The following is a 22,032-nucleotide window of genomic DNA, read 5'->3' on the forward strand; positions in this document are numbered from 1 at the left end:
TGTTGACAGCCCCCTAAACGTCTGTTACCTCAATATTGTTTCTTTTTCTTTATTCAACCTTTGTTCGCATATATTTTTATAATTTGTCAGTCTTGGCACTTTATTTTTTCTAAGCCTGAAGAGAAGAGAGAAATCTAAATTAAACTCTTATTTGTGAATTTTCCGTGCTGTGCAGGAGAGTCTAAACCGGCTGAGATGTTAGAAACGGCCTATTTAAACACCTTGATCCGTCGCTTATGACATAAGCCATTCCTCAACTCCTTTCATTCAATTTATGTTCTTCCTAATTCCGGTCCATTTCATCTAGCTTTCTGTGAAATGAGCGCCGAAAAGGTGCCTTTTTATTGCTCAAATATACAGGAGGTGAATATTGCTGTAGGAAGACCTATATTCAAATGTCAAAAAGTCATTTTCACCTGTTTTTCATTATTCAAATGTCTTTACTCTTTCAAAATCAAACGCGGTTGCACCAACCGGTGTAACAGAATGCTACGCAGTGTGTTGATTGTTACTGCGAGCGTAGATCAACAGTCTCTGTCGTGATCACAGTCTTCCATCTCCTTCCAGTACGCGTCCAGTACTTCGTTGCCTGTAGGGATTGAATTGGGAAGCGCGTTTAGAGCAAATGCATACTTAGGCGCACCCATCTACTCCAAACATAAGAAACCATTTAAATTGCGAAAATCTCTTGAAAACCGTGGTCAGACCTCATAGATTTGCACCTCATTTATAGTATGAGAAGCATTTTTGAAAAAATAAGCCTTAACTTTAGACTACGTTAGAAAACTACCGCATGTCACATACAGCTAGGACTTGCATAGTAGCAAACAGCACACATATCAATGATTACTAGCGTCCGATTCTCAGAAAGGCAGCGCCGTCATCGCCAATACCGTTGTCATTTCCATAACGACATCTAAAGTGTATAGAGCAAAAGATGCCGGCGCCATCAAAACGATTCCCTATGCCAAAAGCACCGTGGCGCTATTACTGTGATGACGCAGCTGATGGCGAGCAATTAATATTATTTAAATTAGTATAAACTTTTCGCACTGCCTATCACAAAGCTAATGATTGATACTGCTTGATACTCCGCAATGAGGGCAAGGATCTCCTACTTTTAGGTTCAACTTTCGTTTACGTGTAATAAACTTGACACTCATTTTTTCCCAGCCCTCCAGCCACTATTTTATGCAATCCAGATAGCCTCCCCAGAGAGATATAATACTGCAAAATAAAACTCAAGTAAACTGCCTCGTGGATCAGTAAATCAAAGAAGGTGGTGTAGTCTAGAGAACAAGTTGATAAAATCGTCTAATGAGTGAAGCGACGAGTTTACAAGGAAGAGGCACAGGTCTCGAATGTAATGGTCTTGACGTTATTCTTTTTAGCGTTCCCACGCATTTCATATCAAGCCATATGTAAACATTGGTGCAGTAGGTGTATAAAAAAGTGTAGATATGAATTTTTATTTTCTTCGACAACTTAACCTTCAGGCTTCTTTATGCAAATGACGTTCGCCAGACTTCATCTCAAAGCGTCAGTGCATTGTCAAATGGCAGAAATGGTAATGATAACCACCCTAGAGTGTGTGCTCATTTGATCACGTTAAGTTAGTTCAACTGTTCGATTTACTTATTGTATCGTACGCAGTACTGAATTTCGCTACAAACGAGGAAAAAGCCACAAATAAGAACATGTAAATTCCTTTCGTCCTTGCGGCAGTTTTGACACCAAGGGAACAAAAACCAAACAGGTGCAAAATCAGTATCGATATAAAGGCCCGCTCAAGATGCTAATTACCAGAGAATAGCCGTATTTTGTAATAAAGTGAAATGAAGCGATGTTTATCAGTAGGTAATGACAGTTATGAAATGAATTTCAATCGTTCTTTTCAACCGAATATTGCATTCATTCCCTTGAGGATGCGTCGTTTACTGATCACTCATGGGTCACATAATGATAAGCGCTGCTCAGTCACGAATAGACGAGGAATTGAAACAAAAAATTACCAGACACTTTGTCACAGAATGGTCTACTTTCGCCTCTCAACACTTTAGTTGCCAATTTTCACAATGCCGTGACGACGTCTGGTGGATGTGACGTGACACCATTCCCGTGGCTATATTGATGCCCAAATTATACATCTTTCGGGGATCTTAAGTAATAATTACGCTTTAATACACAATTTTCCATCTAATCTGACACAAATCCGGCATTTTTCCGACCATTCTTTGACAATTTTCACTATGCCGTGACGACTTCTCCTGGATGTGACGTCACAGCGTTCCCGTGGTTGCATCGACTTCCGCGCTATTTCGACATTTTTTACTACAATTAACTAATTATTCTAAAGTCATCAACCTTGGCTTCTAGGTTCATTTTTTCCTCCTCTATCTGAAGCAACCGTTTTTTTTCTGCTATCTTTTTAGTTCCCGAGTTAAAAGTGCGACACCCTCTACGAACGGACAACATGAGCCATTAACGGCTTTCGTCTTAAAAAGTGCGTTTTGCAGTTCAGCAGATGGGGTTCAGCAGACGCGGGATGCGCTGCCAGATGATGCGAGTGGTGGATTATAGGACCAACCAGATCATTTGCTGTTAACTGGCAACCCAAAAGGAGAATTGCTCTATTTTAAATGTTTCCATCGACGCCCACAAGTCCTTACATTTCAGCTTGCCAAGAAGGTCCAATTCTTGCGTGAATTTTTCTGGCTCTGTTTTGCGAGCCATGTCTGCGAAGGACGACAGCATTAGACAGGTCATGACCGTCTTTGTATTGACCTTCTCTGTATCGTCGATCCAGTCAGTAGGCTTTGTGCCTTTGTCGACAAGACACTCCGAAAGACGAAGCATCGCTCCTTTGTAGAAAATGTGAAGCCTGCTCACAGTTGCTCAAAACCTGCTCAAAGGTGGAAACAAGCATTCCTTTATAACAACAATCACTCAAGCTGTAAGCAAACGCTGACGTGGTAACCATGGCACTAGTGATCCCGAAATATGTCATCAGCTGCCAAAAATATAGTAGGTTCCTGACGTCAACTTATCGGGTAATTTGTGAAACATGAAATCCGAAAGAATGTTGCGCTCAGCGTAACACTTCCGTTAGAACCCTAAAAATCATATATTACAGGGCATACAAATGTCGCCCAGATATGGCTCAAGTCCATCTGAAGATAATCAGCAAAGGGGAGGGGGGAAGGAGGAAAGGGTGAAGAAAAGAAATTAGTAATTAGTAAAACACGAATCTACGAGAAGTTTTAGCGAATACTTACAGAAATTTTCAAAAATAGGCTTTTTGTGGTAACAATATGACTTTTGCTTCATAGCGGACAAAAAAAAAGTCTGTGAATGGTCTCAAATAGTAAACTGGTAAACTAATTTATTATAACAAACTTTTTAACTATCACAGATCGCCAACTGGTTGCAATTATAGATTTGTATCCGGTAGCTAGTATTAGCCATATCAGTTTTTAGTATTTCGAAAACGTGATTGCACTCGCCGCAGTGACTCGACAAAATCTGGCTGCATCGTGCGAAGATGCATGCTTTTCGAAAATATGCTGGCAAACAACCCCTAGCTGTAGTGCATGTAACTAGTCGAAAAAGCAAAATTTTGCCGAGCCGCAGCGTCAAGGGTAATTGCGTTTTCGAGATTCTTGAAACTCATGTGATTATTACTAACGGTCAGCTATAAATCTCAAATTTCAACTACGGCCTAGCTCGACTATTTACAAAGTTATTATTAAAAATTAGTTGGCCCGTTTACTCGCTAAGAAGATTCACCCGTTTTCTGTTGTCCGCAAACACAGGCAACGCTACTCAGCACAGTGATATTTTTGGGCCAAAAGCCTGTGTTTCAAAATTTTTTTAAGTGTGCGCTGAAGCATGTGGCAGAGTACGAGATCAAAAATGCAGCCCATAAGAAAGTGTTTTTTTCCGCAAGCACGGCGCCATAGCACAGCCTATTTAAGTGATATTACTAGCTAATTTGTTTATATATTTATTTATTTATTCATATTTTATACCCTCAGGCACAAAGCTCTTCAGAAGGGCGTGGCTATAAATCATGCGAAAAGAACAAAAACTGAAATTCAACCTAAAAGCGTCATGTTCCTGGTTATACAATTCAGAAAAATAAGTAAGCATAAGCTGTAAGAGCAAGAAAAACGAACAAATAAAGGTAACAAAGATAAAATGTAATGAAGAATGATAAGTACATTTGTTGTAAGCTTTAGTATACAGTGTTACGGGGTCAAAATGTGTTTCACCCGAACAGTGATAGTGATACACAGCTTCTGACACCCATCTAAGCTACCCTTCTAATATTTTACAAGCCACGCTAAACGACTCGGCAGGTTAATCTACTGGACGTATTCATCTGAAGCGAGTGTAAGTGCGCTCAAATGCAATGCTCAACTTCTGCATTTAGCAAAACATCGTAACATATCAAAACCCTTTCTCACGCTTTAGTACCAATCCTACAGCTCGAGTATGATCAGCTGTATGGAACACTTCTCCAGCCGCATGAACAAAGAGAATGCCGCTTAGCTTCGCCTTGCCCGGAGACCTGTGCGTGTGTCGTTAACTTTTGTTCGCTGTTTATGGGGCGAAATGACCTCAGGTACAATTTCAGATCAATCAGAGAGAATCACGAGGCCAGAAATCTGCTCCTTCGTTTATCCCCCGTTTAATTTGGCATTTGAAGCAATGTAATTAAAAAATCAATTGTTAATGCTTCGGCATGGAGTAGAAATTCAGGCTTTTTCCGAAACTAACACCGACAAAAGTAATTAAAGAAAATACAATAGTAATAAGCACGCTAGCGGGGTTATGAGGTTACTCTTGACGCTGCTTACGTGGTTTTCATGTCCTTACTAGGACTACCTAACCTGCACTCCTACGCCAATCCTTCACTCATGTTGTTCCCTGCAACCCACTTGTTTCGCTTTAATTGCTTTTTACTGCCCATCTTCTCTCTCGCCTGGTGTTAGATTAAGTAAAACGTAAACGGCAAAATCCAGATAAACGGCAAAATAAGCTGGTAGCATTTCCCAAGAACGGGAAGAAAATCACAGTTTGAGCACGTCTCTATCTTTTTTGTTAAGTTTGCAAAACGCTTTGTGGTAATAAATCACGTGACAAATCAAGAAAAGAAGTTATAAAAGAAGTGTTCATGTTTTGTTTGCTCGGTATGCTTCGGTTGGCTTTCATGTAGAATTCCACTCAGAGAATATTTTCTTTTCATAGGAATTTGAGGAGTGAACGTGAAAAAAAAAATTAATTAGCACGGTGTGTCAGGGTGTTTTATTGGTCTAAATTTTATTTCCTTTCGGAATTAACGTTGCTTCCGAGCCTGTGGCACAGACCATCACTGCTGTATCAGATGCTTTTCTTTAAACTTGTTTTTCAGCGTATCGCAATTGATATCAACGTTAAGTGACATTTCTCGTGATGCTTGGAGGACAGAAATCAATCTGTGCATAGACAGGCCACGAAACATTTGTATGTGCTGAGATTAAACATCTACTACGTAAACTGAATGTTAAACTTGACACCATGAAACCTAATTTAGGTAAACAGCCGTTTGCTTGTTTTTCTTTTTTGCGTACCAATGTCTTACAGTTCTCTTGAACACTTCTCAGGATAACATTTCTTCTTTCTTTGTAATAATGATATGGTGGTGACGTTATTAACGGTGTTCTTTCACTTACAGGAGCGAACCACCTATATTCTTCTGTACTTACCGAAAAGGTGGCGGCCATTCGTTCCTGGAAGAAAAATAAAAGTGAAACTGAACACAGATGTAACGAATGGGAAGCAAAAGTTCATTTTTTTACATTCTGAAGGAAAATGCACAGCACAATAATGCAAAACGTGGTGTATCCGAGAATGAATAGTCACAGCGCAGCTTTATGCTCGACGTCAGTATTATGGAGGTCGAGGAGCTCAAAAAAGAAGCAGGAAAAGCCATTACGCAGTCGATAGCATGTACGTTAAAAAAAATGGTGTCAGATTTTACCGCATAGGTGGAAAGAGTCGACGATAGTTGGATGTAAAGTTTGGTACGACTGAATAGCTATCGAAATTCCTTGTCGAGTGCCTCTATATAGATAAAGAGGAGAGTCATGTCAATCAACTGTGAAATGGGAAGTATTGTAAAATATTTCACGTTTGTTTACCTGAGACAGAAGCTGTGTTTCGTCTACTGCAGTCATATCAGGGACACACGGGTCGATAACAGAATGAAGTGCATCATGCTTGTTTTGCACAGGCTACTGATGTTAGCGAAAAGTATGAATTCACGCGCAGCGATCGAAGAAGGGTCGTATCGCTTCGTTGTTGCCAATAATGCTTGGTGAAACTTGCGATTCTCTTGAGACTGCCATGCTCCACATAAAGTTTGTTTTATAATGGATGGACGATTACATTCTCTAATGTTATGAGTAGCTTCCAGTTACAAAATTATTTCTCTTTAACAAATGGTTTATTACATTTTATTGCAAACTTAGGTTATTCGGGCGTACGCGGGGCAAACATGAAAAAGGCTGTTCAGGCGTAACCGGCGGTAGGAGAAACTCGGGACTTGAATCTACTGTAAGCATTGTGTGTCATCATCATCTTGATTTGTCTCTACTCCTCACCATCTTTGTCCCAAACTGCGGGGGTCAATAAAGCCTGCTCAGGACGGTCGCAATCTCACACGTGGCTGAGGTGCAAGGTTTACATTTATGATTTGAGCGCAGTGATACGCGGTTTTATCCTCATGTAAACATTCCAAACTTGGTAATAAAATTCGGTTATTAGTGTGACGAGCATCGTACAAAAAAACAAATTGATGAATTTGTAAAGGGCTTCGTTAGTCATTGGTTACTCAAAAAATAATAATAATAATAATAATTGGTTTTTGGGGAGAGGAAATGGCGCAGTATCTGTCTCATATATCGTTGGACACCTGAACCGCGCCGTAAGGGAAGGGATAAAGGAGGGAGTGAAAGAAGAAAGGAAGAATAGAGAGGTGCCGTAGTGGAGGGCTCCGGAATAATTTTGACCACCTGGGGATCTTTAACGTGCACTGACATCGCACAGCACACGGGCGCCTTAGCGTTTTTCCTCCATAAAAACGCAGCCGCCGCGGTCGGGTGCGAACCCGGGAACTCCGGATCAGTAGTCGAGCGCCCTAACCACTGAGCCACCGCGGCGGGTACTCAAAAAACGCCAATCAGATTTTTCGCAGGAACATAAACCCTGGCGCAGTGGATCCGAATATCTTTTAAAGGAAAGATTTGCTCGTAACGCATTGCCTTCATTCTGTTCTTACATCCTCGATATATATTCGGTATATAATTTTCGCCCACTCTGTAAAATGCTCGCAGTAATTTCATCACGAAGTAAACACAAAAATATATTATTACAAATTGAATTTGAACATTATCGTAGAGTTTACAAGAACGTGAGGATTCTTCTCTTATCGCGTAAATATTGCACTGCAGTCATTTAAGCTATTAAACACAAAAACATCAATTGATTTCGCTGATAGTACGCAATATTGAATATCCAAATCCTTAAAAAAACGTCTTCTTTTAAGCGCTACCACGGATTCCTCCGAAATCAATTTGGACTTCAGACACAGCCACAGAATATTTCACCGGACACTTACGTAGCAAGATCCTGTTTCCTTGATGCACTGCAGTAAACAAAAAAAGACTGAATCAGAGACCAGTGATGTAGCGGGCAGGTGAGGCACTGTTTTTAGTGCACCCGTCTAGTAACAAAGCAGTAGTATGCCAAGCACATACAGGTGTATTCCTAGCAGACACGCTTGCAGCAGATACTATTGTAACTGTTTCAGCAGTTTTGGTACCTGCTATCATTTATTACGAATTATGACAATCACAAAATGTTACAGAGACCCCTTAGGAACTTACGTGCGAGTAATGCGAAAACATTCCAATTCTATTCTAATCCCATTCCAATATTTCCTTTATATTTCAATTCTGTTCAAATTCTAACCTATGTTTTTCTTGTTGGTGCTGTTCTAGGGTTAGTATTTTGTGTCTTCTTGCCTTTGGCGATGTCACATCAACTCGACGAATCACGACTTTGGTAATTCCCCTTTTTAAAGCGACCCTTGATTTTTCTGTCGATGAGCGATCTAATGTTTTCTAGTTATTAACCGACATAGTGAAAGGGAAGACGAATTATATGTCTCATTTTTGGTGAACAAGCGGAGCGTTCTGCGAGGGAACAGATGGAGTAAAAAAAGAAACGGAGAGAAATACGTGTTAGAGTGAAGGGCTCCCAATTAGCCTGAGCCACCTACGGTTCTTAATCGACCACACAAACATAAGAGCACATGAATGTCCTACGCATTTCGGAGCCGTTGAAACGCGGCCGCCGCGTCCCGGATTTGCTGACGCATCCTCAGAAGCAGCAGCCCGAGGCAGCCCGATGAAAAGCGGTCCAAGTTATTAGCACCCGCATGAGATCAAGCAAAATACTTTTTTTTACTTTAAGTTTTTTCTCCTTTAAGGCCATTTTCACTGGTTGTAAGAAAGTTGAGAACTTGGCGTATTCCATAGTTATGGTATCCTCGCAATAGCCACAAAATGCAAATATCGTCAAATAAACCTTATGTGCCTTTAAAAAACTCTTGCTACTGGCCACGAGAGAGAAGAATCGTAAAGGTGAGGTAAATTTATAGTAAAAAATTATGTTCAATTCTAAAATGCTGTGAAATATGGTTTGTAATGCATTAAGACTAAATACAGTATTAAAGAATGAACGCAGTGTAAAGCCCCTATGCGACATCGATATTGAAATCTCAAACATTCAAATGTCTATTCATTTATCAATAGGCTTGTTCGAACTACCGTTTATAGTGTCATAGCGGTCAGCTCTTGCATTCAGAAGCTTCTTGCCAACTCACCTGCATCCCTGCCAGCTGACACAATGGCATAGCTATTAGGAAAATTACGTAAAAGGCAGTGTGTTCCGTACAGTCAGGATTTGATGTCCTCTTAAGGGAAACACCCAAAAATATTCACATTTGTGCAAGTAAGTTTATTCTGATGTATGGCGCTCGGCTTATAATTTTTAATAGTTACCGCTGCCTGCGTACCTAAGCTTCTTGACTGCTAAACAGCGGCGTTCGGTTAAAGAGGCCCAAAACTTGCGAGTCACAAATATCTTCGGCAGTGCAGTGTTCTTGCGAAACCCAACATTTCTGCTCTCTCAACTTATGTGGAGATGGGAGTCCTCTGCTGTAGGACTCGCCTACTATCTGTCTCAACAACGAGATCTGCGAACTGCAAGTTGCAGTCTTAGGTGCCAATGAAGTCTCTAAGCCTAACAATTTGCCAACCAATTCTAGTGAAAAAAAAAGTCGTCGCCCTACCTAACAACGTTCGCAAGCCGCCGTAAACGAGAGGCAGGAGCGAACCACTCGAGCCTCAGCAGGCTCTCATTGTTTGCCGCGCAAACCCCGAAGCCGCTAAATATATCTAGTTAGTTACAGGAGTGAAATCGTAAAGTGCTTTTTCTAGCTGAGTGAGAAGAAAAATACTATTTCAAAACCTACAATGAAATTATTAAAAACAGCCATATAGAGGTAAGAGGAACTGCGTTTTGATGTCGAAAGAACAATCATCTGGGAAAATTCCGCAAAGGAAGCGTTGTAAAATCTTCCGCGCAGGGGTTTATTGCTACACGTCAATAGTGACTGCATTCAGGGAATCCCTTAAATAAGTAATAAGTTGCCTCTTTTTCTCGTTGAAAACCACATCAGCGATTAGAGAGTACTGCGCCATTTCCTTTCCCCAAAAACCAATTATTATTATTATTATTAGAAGCAAGCATACCATAACTCAAAGCGGCCGGCTCACTGGTGAAAGCACTCCAACTGATATCATAAAATGACAAACATCCAACACTTACTAAAGCGGGAACTAAATCTTTTATGGCGCTAAATTTCTGAAAAATGGCCTAAAAAGAAAGCCATGGCGTCAATAATATTTTGTTTTAAGGTGCAGGACTCCACGGGATTTCCTCCGAAATATAGTTTCATTTCTTATGCTGTCCCTGCAAAACTGCATACTCGTTGAATAAGGGAACATCGGTAATTCCCACTGAGGTTTGAAAAGCCAGACGTACATAAAAATATTACTCCCAGAAGAAAAAAAGACGACATAAGCTCGTCAAAAATACGAAAGCATATTTTGTAGTTTTGTCGCAAGGACAGAATGTTCTGTTGTTTTGTAGTATTTTTCTGGGCAATTTATTTCTGTAGCGCTTTTCTGTAGTAGCAACCTCAATTTCTGCCGTTACTTCAAACTATTCTGTTTTTAGAAAGCTTTCCTCAAAAATATTTTTTTTTGTGACGACGAAATTTTTTTCTGTTGTGTTTTTCGACTGGGTTGAGGTTGATTTATTAGCACTGAGACGGTCCGTATATACACAGACCGAAATGTTGTGACGTCAGTTATGTGCTTACCTCAGCTAGTTCCTTTGGCATATAAATCATTTGTAAAGATGAGCAGTTTAAGTCTTTTGTAGGCTTAGGCAAACCGTCCAAGTGCTGTTTGAGTGCTTGCGCCACTAAAAATGAAGAAAATGAAAATGTCAGTTTCCATTATTACTGCCACACTGCCAGCGTGTGTATATATAATATCCGATATGCCCCAGGTAAAAGTGATCAAAAATTAAAAAAATTCAGTGCTTAGCCTTGCTGCGCACGTCACAATCATGCGAGCGGTCAGAAGAGCTCAACTAAGCCTACTCGAAACCTAATAATCATTTCCTATCACGCCAACACAGTAGCCGGATGATCGATGATGGACCATACACTCAAGCTCTGTTATCATATCTGACTTGCCGCTACCCTTAAGAGAAGGAAACAGACCTTCGAATAATGTCATGTTCTGTGCATACACACTGTAAATTTTATATAGCTACAACTCCCAGATTGCGTCGTTTGCTTTTCATGCCGATTAACCTCTTGTCTTCTCACCACAGCGTATTTTCTGCCCCTCCTGATTTTCAAATTTGTTTTTAAACATCTTGACTTTTCTTACGAGCAATAGTGTCTGCCCACTTGTACACTTTTGTAGACAACCCTCTAATGTTTTACTTTATTTTTCCATGTATTCACTGCTTCGCATTCAACAGAACCTCTTTCTCTCTTTTTTGCTTGTTTTCTTTTCTTCTCTCTCCATTTCTCCCCATTCCCCGTGTCGCTGCCTCTCTGCATACATCTCATCTATACCTACAGTCTAAACACATTTCGGCCAGCTTCCTGCCGAAACGTTGAATTTAAAATGCTTCTCTACCAAGCGTCGTGAGCTTCTACTCTTAATTTTATATATATATATATATATATAGGTTGCGACAGCATGACGTGTTTACTTGCTATAGTAAATAGCGAAGTATGCTCTTCGTTAAAGGAAACACTTTTAGCGACTCGACGTTTCGATCCGAGGATCGCTGTTTTTCCGAGAATGGTTTGTCTTCGCTGGTGTATCCCCTTTTATAGGGGTTAGGACACAGAACAGCTGAGCGAGAGACGGATAGAGAGGGCAGAAATAAGTAGATAAAAGTAAAAATAAAGAAATAAGTATGGATAGGAAAAAGGGGACTTGGTGCCGCTCAAAAAAAAAAAATGGCGAGTGCGCAGAACATGTAAGGAGCAGGGAATAAACACATCCAGATGCGACCCCTACTTTAGGTACTGCTTGCTTGCTTATTAACAGGCGTGAAGAGCTGAGCTGAGATGGTCTACAGCATGCGCGGCCGTGAAGCTACCTTCGTGGAAAAATGAGGGAACTTGTCGCTTCTCCTGGCCCAGCAAAAGGGGAAGCAACAAAAGGGGAAGCAGGAAAAAAAAAAGCCTAAAATCATGTTGCCTCTTTGCATTGTGCAGTATTGCACACGCCGTTTGTTTAGCCGCTGAGGATGGACAATGAGAAAAAAAAATTAGACAGAGGGGAAGTACCCGAGGGGGAGGTACCCGACATTCCTTCGGATACTTACCCTCCTGAATTAAAAGACTAGCGCAAATAACAAAGACACAGACATAGAAGTAGACAGGACGAGCGCTCGTCCTGTCTACTTCTATGTCTGTGTCTTTGTTATTTGCGCTAGTCTTTTAATTCATGATGAAACACCAACTAGCCCAGCTTTCCGCCTTGATTACTTACCCTCCGCCCTGTTTATTTTTCTTACAAATATTAACGCTCAAAAATTAGGCTTTCAAATAAGTGCGTGTGCTTGCATTTAGTAAGCACAATGGCACAATTTCCGACAATACTTTTCAGGAATGTTTTTCTGTGTACACTTCGTTGACAGGTAAAAAATGGTCCAGTTTGCTTCGACGTGTAGCATCGACAAGTCTGGCTACTGCAGGCAATGAACGTGCCATATCCCAAACATATGCCAAATAAGATTGACTTTGGATCACGTTTTTATATAACGGTTTGCTAAAACTTTCGCAGTCCTTTTGCAACACTTTTTCGTAAAGCATAGATGAAAGCTGTTCAAAATGAGCCAGAAAATCCCCTTAGTTCCTAAACTAACAAACTTCTGTGCATATGCCGGCAAGCTGGGGTCACTTGCATTCTCATTGAATTGGAACTTCAAAATTATACAATTATTTTAGAATAAACTGAATTCTGTTGCGACCGCGAACGCCTGGCGCGAACTTAAAACGGAATGCGATGGTTAGACACCTCAATTTTATTGAAATAACCTTGAAGAAAGGCCACACAGGATTGCTTCCCGAAACTGCACGATATTTTTTAGAAGGATTGAGGCATGAGGCATGATGCAACTATAAGAAAATACATTGCTTTGAACTCTCACTTTTTGAAGTATTTACAGACAGGCTTAAAAATACAATAAACGTCAGCGCTAAAAAAATGTACTTTTAAGCAAAAAAACTAATAAATACATAATGAGCAATTCGAAAAATAACTAAACTAAAATAACTAATACCGTTAAGGTAAGGAAGGACAGAATATTCATTTTTGCTACCATTAGCCAGACCCGGAGCGAGTACGCACTTTGCAGTGTATGCAAACACATGCACTCATTTCGAAGTCGGCGCCATTATTGCTACTGCTCTTAACAGAGGATACCCGGTGATAGAGAAAACAAAATTCCACATGCATATGTTTATTTTTTAATTAACTAAATAAATTACAGCACTTTACTGTTCATCTAGATTTACCGCCGTAGTAAAGATGTTACAGGTGAAGTGAAATGAAAATCGGTGATGATTTTTTTTTTCAGTTGAGTTGGAAGGTGGCCATTTTTTTTATCTCCAGATGATTTCAAAGCGTAAATAGAAAAACACTCTCTAAAACTATGAATTTTCTCTGACGGAAGCACAAAGCACTGATTAATTCTAACAAACAATTTCGGCATCATGTTCTCTGTCTGTTTCAATATAGTCCTGAAAATTTCCTTTCTTTTCTGTGTTTCTTTTGCAATTTTTGCATTCCTAATTTTTAAAAGCTAGAACGTAATTCGTCCTACTTCCTACACAAAACTTGCATATGCCAAGTAAAAAAGAAAATTCAGGTGCCCAGACTTGTTTCTTTTTGTTCTGTGTGATTTTAGCAGTAAACTTTGCGAAATCGCAAAACAAAAGACTCCGCCGTTCATAACATTCGATTATTTTAAGAAAATGATAGAATTTGTTGCAAAACTAAGGTTAATTCCTTTGTGTGAAACATTTGTTTTTTGCGTGTACAAATTTTATTTCAAATAAGGCTATTGCGCCAGTGTCAGTACACCAATGTCTATAAATACAGCTGTCTTGTAATAGCTCTTTCCTACCCCACTGGTCATCAAAGCAAGTGTTGAAGCTCACATTCTACAACTGCTGTCCTGGTTACTGGCTTCCTTCAACAAAATTGCTCCGTCAATTTTAGAAAATCAAGTGCGTTCCTTCAATCTGTACTATTCATCAAACAACAATATGTACCATTATTTTGTGCCGCCCGAGTGCAGATTTTAGAGCGTCAGCAAAAATACTCACCATTAGCGTCGCGTGCTTTAGCTAACTTAAAGATAACGTCTTTTAAGACACTGGCAGCTGCTTCCCCAGATTCCCAGTGCGAAGCATATAACGTAGCCTGAAAACAGTACATTTTGATGAGTTATTCCGTGAAACCGTAAAGGGGTGCATCACCAATGCGCGTCTAATTTTGCCGTCTAGCCTCTTCGTGCAAGTGAAGACAAAATTGCTGAGAGCTAGGCTATATTGCATACATAGACACAATGGGCTAAGACCGAGTGCCAGACTTCAAACAGATACGGATTTGGAACGAGACATAAATACGTTGAGCTCAGAGCATGTTTTTGTCAGCCAGCTTCGCAACGGTGAGCGCTGAATACAGTTCCGTAATTCGGCAATTTTAAGCAACTCAAGGAATTTATCGGTAGTTTGCGCTTCTACCAAGCAGAGCTACGACCTCAGGTACAAAAAGTGCAGAGTTTCTTTGAATTATGCTGTCTTGAAGTAATATGATAATACCAGTTACAAACTCTAAAATACACATATCGAATAGCAATAGGGAACTCCATGGGGGCTAGTGCTCAAAGGTGATCAGACTAAGCTGACTCCCGTGCTAACCACTGTAAGCTTTATTAAAGTCTTAGAGAGCGCCATGCAATGATTCATTCATTAATCCATTTCCTTATTCCAGTTTTTCGCGCAATACAAAAAACTGGGGACGGCGAGAGAAATCTAGTGTTCCACCACTGCTTGACAAGCCTCACCGACCCTGAACGTTGGCAGCACCACATGATGCACAAAAACATGCATAGACATTCACTTATGTATGAGCATTCAGGAGTATAAAATTGAAACCACAATCGGTACAAAATAAATCGGCATGACAGCAACATTAATACAAGCGCGTCATGTATTGATAATACCTGTTGCCACTGTAGAAATAGAAAAATAACAGAGTACGATCTTATTCCAAATTGCGGTTGCGGATTGAAGAGAGTGACATGGTACTAAGTTAATTAGACAAATATGTGTTTATAAACCGAGGTAAGATAGACCCGAGCATCATGAAACCATACGAGCCACAGCTTCTAATGTCATAAGATTGGCGGCGTGTAAGTGTAACAAGATTGGAAAAGTAGGTGTTATCTTTGGATATTGTTCGCTTATAAAAGCATGCAAACCTGTAATCAAACAAGTGTCTCACGGAAACAATCCTGTTCTAGCGGAAAATTGGCGTAATCGGTTAATCATTAGGTAAATTGGCCACAGCACACAGCATTCTTGTTTGGAGAATCGAAAATTTGTGAAAATTAATCACAGTCGGATTTTCCAACACATAAAAACAGTCACTTAAAGACGAACAAAAGAACGCGTAATACAGATCCATCATGACCTGCAAGGGTACAACATGCTTAAGGCGATAGACAATTCCAATAGATCGAGAAAGGGTAAAAGAGACAGCTCCTACATGGGCATCCCATGTCATTGTCGATATAAACAGAACAGAATGCCAAGAGATTAGAGTCAATCTAAGTATCTGATAATATCATGACCTAAATAAATTGGGGGCGCATTTAGCATGTGCTTTCCCTAGGGATAGAAAACTAACGCAGCAGTTTTTTTTTCTTATTTATTTTGAGAGCATTGTTGAGTGAACATGATTCTAAAGCAGATAGAGCTTGGTTTTCAGTGCCTGTAAGTGATGGGATGTTATCGGAGCTAAAGATAAGGCTTGTGTCGTACAAATTAGGAATATCATTTTATATAAGTCGAGGAGCAAGAGACCTAGAATAATAACCTTAGGTACGCCTTTTGTTCTGGCTTGTATGTAAGATCAGTAGCAGTCAGTTTGTACATACTGAGATCTTGAGCCTACATATGATATGATCAGGTTGAGCGGTGCTCCGCGAATGCCATAAGGTTCTAGTTTTGCGAAAAGGATACGGTGGTTAATGTTATCGAAAGCTTTTGTGCCAACTAAAGTCAAAGCTAAAATAAGCCTCTAAATTTCCATATTTCTCGAATTATTGACGGATGCCGGAAAGTTTTACTGGCTATTCCCGCCGGCGCGTCTGCATTCGAGAAGTGACCAAAGGGATAGTCATTTTCTGAAGCGGAGATTCCTGGGTGGATTGGTCAAGGACCATTGATTCTGGCATTAATATACGGTTTGCGGTCTCAAATATATCCATACAAAACTCATGCCATTAAAACTAAATATATGTTTCATAAAAACAAAAAGCAGACTACTTACGTTGAAGAGGTAAGGCAGATTACGCGTTAAGAACTGTATATGTCCAGCCCATGCGGAAATAGAAGAAAAAATTAGCAGCGGTCTCACTCGCTTAAACCGGTTGAATGCGATACTCCACTTAATAATATGGTGCACTTTCTTTCGGACTGACTGCGGCTTGATGCTCCTGGTGCTGCTGGGGGAATGCTGCCGTGCCCAGCTCATCATCCGCTAGCTTTCAAAGCTGAACACTTTCCTGAGCATACTGAGGAGGCCCGCCAATTGGCCTCCGTTCACATCCAACTGCAACAGGATAAATATACGCGTCGCTATACCTTTCGCCACAAGGAAGTCTTCTACAATCCCATTGACCACGTCTGCCTGAGCAGCTTTGTTCAGAACCAAGGCTCGAATGAAAATTTGCCATTCGTTTTCGACCGAGCAATGTTAAGTCCCCATCCCATAGATTTCGCATCGTAGTAGCAGTGTATAACAGAAGGTTACGGGGTGAGCTAGTGATTACCGTGGAAAGAAGAGGGTACTGATAGAGCGATGTTGGTTCCCACAGGAGCCACCAAGAAGAGGGCCACACGGGCAGGAGAGGTGTAGGGTGGGAGCCGAAAAATTAGTAACGAAAGGATGGTTACCACGGGAGCCAACCAGAGGGTGGCTTCTGTGGACGGCGGAGGGTATGGTCAGGGAGAGGAATGAGCAACTAGAAGGTGGCTGCCACAGGAATCATGGGAAGGGTGGTTACCGTGGAGCAGAGGAGTGTGGCCTGATACACCTCTGGTATCTACTGCGGAACGCGTCGCCTTAGGAGATGCTCAGATGACGTTGCATTCAAAACAGATAGGAGTAAAAAGAGAGTAAGGTCTAGCGAACCCTTGTAAAATACAATGCGCCACAGGAGAGCTTATTTCCGTTTTACTCCCATTTAGGTATTTTTTGTGTTTATATTGTAGCGCCGCGAGCCTGGTACGATGGCCTAGATAGGAGCGCTAGACGCACAAATGATTTGTGTAGAGAACTAAAAAGAGTACTGCATAAGTACACACATATGCGCGTCGTTCTCGAATGTTTTACCTTATTATAGTGTGGAATGAATCTGCTTCCCAAGTGGACCCAGTGTCTGTCATTACACAGCGGTAACAATTCTTAGAAGTTTTTTTCCTTGCACCTTACAGAACATAAGGGATAACTGCTGTTTTCAAGCTAGCCCTATTTTTTCTCGCAAGCTTCGCTCTTTTTGAGAAAGAGTGCCCAGAAGTAGTCTACAAATCACTGACATCATCATCAGCCAGAATACCTCCACTGCAGGACTGGACGAAGGCCTCTCCCATAACCCTGTCAAGTGCCAGCTACTCCAACCTTATCCCCTTAAACTTCTTAATCTATTCCGCTCACGTAACATTCTGCTGCCCCCTGCTACGCTTGTCTTCTCTTGGAATCTACTCCTTTACCCTTAAGGACCACCTGTTATCTTGCTTTAGGATTGCATTCCCTGCAAAAGCCGAATTATTCCTCTTGACTTCCACAAGATTTCATCAACCCATGTTTGTCCTATGACCCACTCTGCCCCCTCCCAGCCCCATAACGTTACATCAATCTTTTTCTTTTCCTTGACTCGATGCGTTGTCCTTAATTTAAGCTGAAGCCTTTTCGTTGGCCTCCACGTTTGTGCCCCACAAGTGACTACCGCTAAGAGATAGATGTTGCATGTTTGTTTTCTTGACAGATATTGGTAAGCTCCCATTCATGATGTGACAACCGGCCGAATGGGCGCCACCCTATTACTATTCTGGTTGTTGCCCACTTATGATCCTCATCTGTGGTCACCATGTGCCTTAAGTAGACGTATGCTCTTACCTCTTTCAGCACCTCGCTATCAAATGTAAAGTGTCGTTCTCTTGCAAGACAGCTGAACGTTATTTTGTTTTTCCGGATATTAATTTTTAAACACAGCGCTCTACTCTGCCTAAGTCATTGATCATGCTTTTCAATCTATTCCCTGAGTGACTTATCAAGGCAATGTCATCAGTGAATGGCAGATTACTAAGGTACTCCCCATGAGCTCTTTTTCCCAACTGATCCCAAACCAATCCTAGTAATACCTCCTGTAAACATGCGGTGAAAAGCATTTGCGAGATCTTGTCGAGCTGCCTGACAGCCTTCCTTATTAGAATTGTACCGTTGACTTTACAAAGGACTGTTATGGCTGTGGAGCCGTTAGAGGTACAAGTATCTCTCAGTATTTTTGCATAAGGCTCATCTACACCGTGATTTTATTGCTCCTGCATGACCTTTGAGGTTTCTGGTTTGGTTTATGTGGGTTTAACGTCCCAAAGCGTCTCAGGCTATGAGGAGCGGGGTAGTGAAGAACTCTAGAAATTTCGACCACCTGGGGTTCTATAACGCGCACTAACATCGCACAGTACACGGGCCCCTAGAATTTCGTCTTCATCGAAATTCGACCGCTGCGACCACAGCAGCCCAGCGACATAACCACATAGCCATCGCGGTAGCACGGTGTGGTTTCTACTGAGTCAAATGCTTTGTAGTAATCTACAAGGGCTATATATATAGGAATTTGTTATATTGTGCGCATTTCTGCATCACCTGATTGATGGTGTAGATGTATTCTATTGTCGAGCAGCCTTTACGACAGCCTGCCTGATCATTTGGTTGACTAAAGTCTAAGGTTGTCCTGACTCTATTAGGAATTGCCTTAGTAAAGACCTTGTGGGCAACGGAGACTAAGGTGATCGGTCGGTAATTTTTTAAGACCTCAGTGATTGCGGTCAAATTTTGTACTCACGGAATCGCTGAAGCAACTCTCGCGTCTACGGAACTGCGGAAAGAAAGGGCAACAGATATGGAGTATGATTATGCATACCTTTGGCAATGGAGTTTCTTGAAGAATTTAAAAAATGAAAGACCGTATTATACTTGAGAAGTCCTGCTGAAATGTTCTCTGCATGCTGCGCGCTTGCAGTTTAGACAATACAGAGTATGATTGCTGCGGTAGAGTAGGAATATAATAAAAAAGCGTACTTTACTCCGGACCCCTGGACTGGGAAAACCAGCCTTTGGGCAGTTGACTGCAAAGGAAAACAAACACATTCTTGTAGTTGCGAGTGTGCTCAAAATATGAAGCCGAATTGTAAAGAGAAAAGAAATACACGACAAGGCGTTGCCAAACTACTAAAACCAGGAAGTTATAGGCTATTGTAATACGGCTAATTTACAGGGATGAGGCTCGTGTACCGTCAGGAAACTTCGCGAAAAATACTATCAGCGTGTGGTAACGCAGCCGGACAGCAATAATCATGAAGAGCATTGTAAAAAGACTAGTTTGCCTAAAGGAAATCCAATTTATCAAATTTATTTATTTATTCACTTATTTAATCAGTTATTTATTAATGCATTTATTTATTTGTTTGTTTATTTGTTTGTTTATTTATTATACTCCTTAGGGCCAGAGGCATTACAGAGGGGGAGTGTAAAAACAAGAGTAAAAGTTGGAAAAATACAGAACAGAGACAAATTTAAATAACACCTGAGTATACAATGCTAGCTATGGCTTTGCGAAACATCTCGTAATTATTAAGGTCGGCAATATCTGCGGGAAAGTGATTCCAGTCGAGTGAGGTACGCGGCAAGAATGAATGAGAAACATATTTGGTATTACAAGAATCAAAACCGAATTTATGAGGATGGTTAGTACGGTGGCATAGATAAAACTGCTGGGAGATAAGGCGACCACGCATTATGGGTTGATGGTACAATTTTTGAAACAAAGCGATACGAGACACTTAGAGACGAAGTGACAGCAATGGAAGATAAAGACTAGATTTCTTTGTAGTTATGCTTGCAGTGCGGTTGTAATTAGTGAGAATATCAAAGCACAAAGTTATTCTGAACCATCTCAAGAGCAGTGATATGAATGTCATAAGTAGGATCCCAGACTGATGTTGCATACTTTAGTTTGGAGCGAATCAGTCTTTTATATAGCAAAAGTTTCAAAGAAGGCACGTTGAAAAAATCGCGACATAAGTAGCCTAGCACGCGATTAGAATTGTTGATTACGTGTTCGATGTGAAGAGACCAGCTTAGGTTATCAGTGATGTGAACGCCAAGGTATTTATACGATGTTACAGACTTAAAGAAATGTTATCAATGTAATGCGAAGGCGGGGCGGTAGATTTTCTTGAAACCCGCACGACTTTGCATTTGTTAATTCTTAGTTGCATTGACCATTTCTTGCACCAGTTAGCTACAGTGGTGAGGTAAGACTGAAGTAGACAGCTGTCATTAGTATCGGTGATTTGGTTAAATAACGCAATCATCCGCAAAAAGAAGGATATGAGAGTTAACAAGTGACGGAAGATCATTGATGTAGATTAAGAACAAAAGAGGCCTAAGGGCTGAGCCTTGAGGAACGTCTGAATGTACAGCAGTAAAATCAGAATTAAAACCATTAGCGGTAACAAACTGTGAGCGATTAAGGATAAAATACTGAATCCATTCCAGAAGATAAGGATCAATATTAAGGTTATTTAGTTTCAATAAGAGGAGTCTGTGACATATCTTATCGAAAACTTTACTAAAATCTTAGAATATGTAGTCAGCTAGTAATATTTGGTCAAGGATACGGTTTAATGGACGTGTAAAACATATTAGTTGAGTTTCGCATGAGTAAAATTTTCGAAAACCGTGTTGTGACAATGAGAACAAAGCGTTTGATCCAAGGAAATTAACCAGATTTGTGAATATTATGTGCTCATACATTTTGAAACATGTGCTAGTTAGAGAGATGGGACAGTAATTGAGGGGAGGTGTTCCGCTATACACCCGACTTCCTGCTATATACCCGACGTGTAGACTGGAATCACCTTCCCAATTTTTCATTCTTTCGGTAGGATAGATTGGTCATAAGATTGCCGGAAATGTTTTGCTAGCATAATGGAAACATTGACTGAAGGGCTTTTCAAAAACATAGCATTAATAAGATCAAAACCTGGAGCGGAATGAAGATTGAGGTTATCAAAAAGATTAATTACACCAAAAGTATCAAATAATATTGGTGACAGTTGCGCAGTGGTGATTATAAGTTGTAGGCATATGTGCAGCAGGTATGACGGAAAAGTTCTCCGCAATTGAATGATTAAGAATTGTAGCAACAAGGTCTGAAGGAATGGTGTCACCTGAGGAGTCGGTTAATACGATATTTTCATCAGTCGTAGGATTAATAACACATTAGAATTTTCTTATATTTGAGTTGCGCATAGACGGAAGAATCTGTGACTGAAAGTGTTTCTTTGAGTCTTTAACTGCCTACACGTATGCCTCGACGCTGCCGAGTACGAAACCCAACGTTCTCTTGTGCAGGAAAGCTTAGCGATGCGATAAAGTCGCTTCTTTGTATTGTATAAGGGCTTGATGTGATTTGATATATCAAGGAGATATATATTGAGGAATGAACCGTTCTGTGAACTGGTTTATTTTGAACGAAAACATGTTCCAGTCAGATTGAACATTATGATTGTCAAAGCCACCGAGAAAAATGTCAATAAAAGAGAGTTCAGTGTCTATTACCTCAAAATTGGCCAGTTTATAATTGCTTATCAATGTTACCTTTTTGTTAGATTCTGGACAAGTCAAGGAAAGGAAAAGTCAAGGAAAAGTTAAGGAGAGCGTGATCGCTAAAGCAAGGCATATTTCTTATAGGTGAAACTATTGCGGGTTGACCAGTTAGGATTAAGTCTAGTGTTTTGGTATCATT

General features: G+C 40.6%; 1 protein-coding gene across 1 annotated transcript; it reads right to left on the reverse strand.

Annotated features, from left to right (window-relative positions):
* Window positions 1–503: 503 nt before the first annotated feature.
* On the reverse strand, window positions 504–19,347 carry LOC144110400 (uncharacterized). Its single transcript, XM_077643253.1, has 8 exons — window positions 19,302–19,347; window positions 19,066–19,098; window positions 14,036–14,132; window positions 10,493–10,596; window positions 7,661–7,687; window positions 5,748–5,771; window positions 2,670–2,838; window positions 504–589 (listed from the first exon to the last, which is right to left on the reverse strand). The coding sequence occupies exons 4-8, from the start codon at window positions 10,520–10,522 to the stop codon at window positions 525–527; spliced, it is 315 nt and encodes a 104-aa protein (XP_077499379.1). The 5' UTR covers window positions 10,523–10,596; window positions 14,036–14,132; window positions 19,066–19,098; window positions 19,302–19,347; the 3' UTR covers window positions 504–524.
* Window positions 19,348–22,032: the final 2,685 nt, after the last annotated feature.

This window comes from Amblyomma americanum, chromosome 11 (genome assembly GCF_052857255.1).
Source record: "Amblyomma americanum isolate KBUSLIRL-KWMA chromosome 11, ASM5285725v1, whole genome shotgun sequence".
NCBI lineage: Eukaryota > Metazoa > Arthropoda > Arachnida > Ixodida > Ixodidae > Amblyomma > Amblyomma americanum.